At 43.4% G+C, this 3,277-nt stretch overlaps 2 protein-coding genes across 2 annotated transcripts; both read left to right on the forward strand.

Moving 5' to 3' along the window:
• Positions 1-252: 252 nt before the first annotated feature.
• On the forward strand, positions 253-1,242 carry LOC123154448 (uncharacterized). The gene has a single exon (XM_044573181.1). It carries the CDS (start codon positions 418-420, stop codon positions 1,123-1,125), a length of 708 nt encoding a protein of 235 aa, XP_044429116.1. The 5' UTR covers positions 253-417; the 3' UTR covers positions 1,126-1,242.
• A 481-nt stretch (positions 1,243-1,723) lies between these two features.
• Positions 1,724-2,591, forward strand: LOC123147908 (uncharacterized). The gene has a single exon (XM_044567234.1). It carries the CDS (start codon positions 1,878-1,880, stop codon positions 2,589-2,591), a length of 714 nt encoding a protein of 237 aa, XP_044423169.1. The 5' UTR covers positions 1,724-1,877.
• The last annotated feature ends 686 nt before the right edge of the window (positions 2,592-3,277 follow it).

Below are 3,277 nucleotides of genomic sequence, written 5' to 3' on the forward strand. Positions count from 1 at the left end.
GCTTTGCACCGACGATGCAAGCAAAAACACATAGATAAAGCTATGCATGTGCTTGCACCAGGATCCAGCATTATTATAAACCACCAAGAAGATTCTTGCTGTTCATCACTGAAACATGACAACGTGACATCTCACTGGGAAGATAGCCAGCGCACCAGTGTAACACGCTAAGAGTTAGACAGCTATAATGTTTTAATCACTACGCTGCTCCCAGATCAAGAACCTTGATCGGCAGCATCTGGAATACAAAATTTCATGATTCCCTTTGTCTACCATTGAAACTATGCTGCATCACATCCATCCTCTGTATATATAGGTCTCAAGACAAGACTATACACATCAAGACAACACTTGCTCTTTCCTCCTAAAGTCCTCACTCCTTCCAACTCAATACAGAGATTAGTTTCCGAAGCAGATATGGCTTTTGCTCTAAGATCAATAAGCTTGCCTTCAAGGCATCACACCACTGAGGCGGAAGTACAAGAAGATCTGCACAGCCTAGAGACAAGTGTCTCTTCATCCGTCACCATCGAGACGATGTGCGATGGCCTGCGGAGGCTTGGAGACATCTACGGTGCTGTTGAGGAGATCATCCAGTTGCCAAGCAACCAAGTCTGTTCCTCCCAGAGGAAGATATTGGATGGAGAGACGGAATATTCTCTCGAGCTTCTGGATCTCTGCAACAACATGCAAGAGATCTTCGTTGAGCTCAAGGCCATTATCCAAGAGCTGCAAGTGGCTCTAAGAAAAGGAGATGATGCAACCATCCAAGCCAAGATCCAGTCTTACATCAGACTGGTGAAGAAGGCTGGTAAACAATTCAAGAAGACTACCAGGAAGGCGACTTCGGACAAGATGGATAGCGGAATGGTCAGTCTATTCATCAACGCAAGGGAGATGACTATCTCTCTACTTGAGTCCGTGGTGCACCTTTTGTCGAAGCAAATCGAAGTGCCTAAACAGTCCCTAGTTTCCAAGGCATTTCACAAGAAAAAAGCTGTTGTTTGTGAGGAGCAATTGCAGGACTTAGAGTGCAGTATCAGGGATCTTGAGAGTGGAGCAGGGCACCTGTTCCGGAAATTAATCCAGAGCAGAGTTTCCCTCCTAAACATACTTAGCTCATAGATCTCCAGGAGCCTTGTCACTCATATCATGTTATTGGCATCCAATTTTTTGAGGACTAGCCAATCTCACATTTTCCCCAGATGTATATACAATACAGATGTACAAAAAATTACAGAAACAAATCCCAAATTTTGATCTATTTCGTGCCCGCAATATATTTTTGTGATATCATAATAGTTTGGTTGAGATCCTTATTTGCCAGATCTTGTTTTGTGTACATGAAGTGTCGCTGTTATTTGTTTTTTGTTGTGTAAGAACAGATACATATGTGAAAATTACAAATTACTGCAGCAAAAACTAAATCTCCATTTTGAAATCAATATCTGGGTATTGAAGCTATCTAAAATAATTTCATCTCTCCTTGATAAAAACAATCCTTAGTTTTTAAAATGGTGTAATTTGAAATGGAGCTGGTAACCCCCCACCCCGCCTGCATGCGAGGCCTCTGCATCACTCCCGTTGGGTTACACCGGCGGTGAAACCCTTGCAGAGGCATCAGCCCCTCCCTCGCCCCTCCACTATCTAATAGTGGACTCACGTCCAGCAACAGACTCAGCCACACAGCTCATTCTTGCTGCCAATAGTTGGAACATGGGAATGTGATTGCTCATCTCGACGAAAGTGCATGGCATGCCACTGCTTCCACACATCTCTATAAATAGGTCTCGGCAGAATGGTAGACACAGCAAACTAAAAGTTTCTGCTTTCTCCTCTCTCCAACCACAATACAAGCAAAATCTTCAAGATCAGATATGGCTTGCCACCTAAGATCAACAAGTTTGCCATCTAGGCCTCTAGCTAGCGAGGCTGAAGTTGAGCAAGAGCTTCACAGCCTAGAGGCAAGCATCTCTTCCTCTGCTACCATCAGCACAATGTGTGGTGGTCTGAGGATGCTTGGAAACATCTACAATGGTGTTGAAGAGATTATCTGCCTGCCAAGCAACCAAGTTAGCTCCTCCCAGCAGAGGAAGATGTTGGATGGAGAGATGGAATGCTCTTTTGAGCTGATGGATCTCTGCAGCACCATGCAAGAGATCTTCGTCGAGTTGAAGACCATCATCCAAGATCTGCAAGTGGCTCTAAAAAAAGGAGATGATGCAGCCGTTCAAGCCAAGATCCAGTCTTATACCCGCTTGGCAAAGAGGGCTAAGAAACATTTCAAGAAGACATGCAACAAGGCTGCTTCCATCAAGGCAGAGTATGGAATGGTCAGGCTGTTGACCAAGGCGAGGGAGCTGACGGCCTCTCTACTTGAGTCCACACTCCACCTCTTGTCGAAGCAAATCGACATGCCTAAACAATCTCTTGTTTCCAAGGCATTTCACAAGAAAAAGGCAGCTATTTTTGAGGAGGAGCAATTGCAGGAGTTAGAATGCAGTATGGGAGATCTTGAGAGTGAAGCAGGCCATCTGTTCAGGAAATTAGTCTGGAACAGAGTTTCTCTCCTTAACATTCTTAGCTCATAGATACTCCCTAGTCACTCTTGACGCCATGCGATTAGCATCCGCCTTTTTGAGGAGTAGCTGACCTTGGTACAATTTTCCCAACATGCATACAGTAGAAATGTACAGCAAATTATAGAAAGAGAAACCAAAGTTTTGATCCATTTGACCATTTCATGCTTGAAGATGTGTTTTGTGATGCAAGTATACTTAATTTTGACAATTATGGTTGGTGGATCTAGCTGTGCGTACATTAAACATGCCAGGTCGAAGCCACAAGGGCTAATCTTGTGTTTAGCAGAATAAATCCATTTAATTACCCAGATTCCCCACCACCCCCTCACACCACATGGATGTGCAGTCTGGCACTAGAATTGAATATTCTTGTTTCAGAACGGATATGGAACTTTTTTTAATTGAATTTCTACAGTATCATTCAAGTAGTATATCACAATGTACATTATTACGAATCCAGAGCCCAAAAATGGCACAAGCATGTACCCTAGCACCTGGATTATTTTGCCCGTTCTTAACGTTTCACAATAATCTGAGAAAGATTCGGTCGCAAAAACTTTAGCAGGCGTCAAATTTCGCTTGTTTTCATATCATTCTACATGCAGTAACGCCAATGGATGTTGTAAATGATAAACAAGAAAGAAGAGATGTCTCCCTTACAAGTACTCACGTAAGCGGATATGTGAGTGGTAGAG

This window comes from Triticum aestivum, chromosome 7A (assembly GCF_018294505.1).
Source record: "Triticum aestivum cultivar Chinese Spring chromosome 7A, IWGSC CS RefSeq v2.1, whole genome shotgun sequence".
In the NCBI taxonomy this organism is placed as follows: domain Eukaryota; kingdom Viridiplantae; phylum Streptophyta; class Magnoliopsida; order Poales; family Poaceae; genus Triticum; species Triticum aestivum.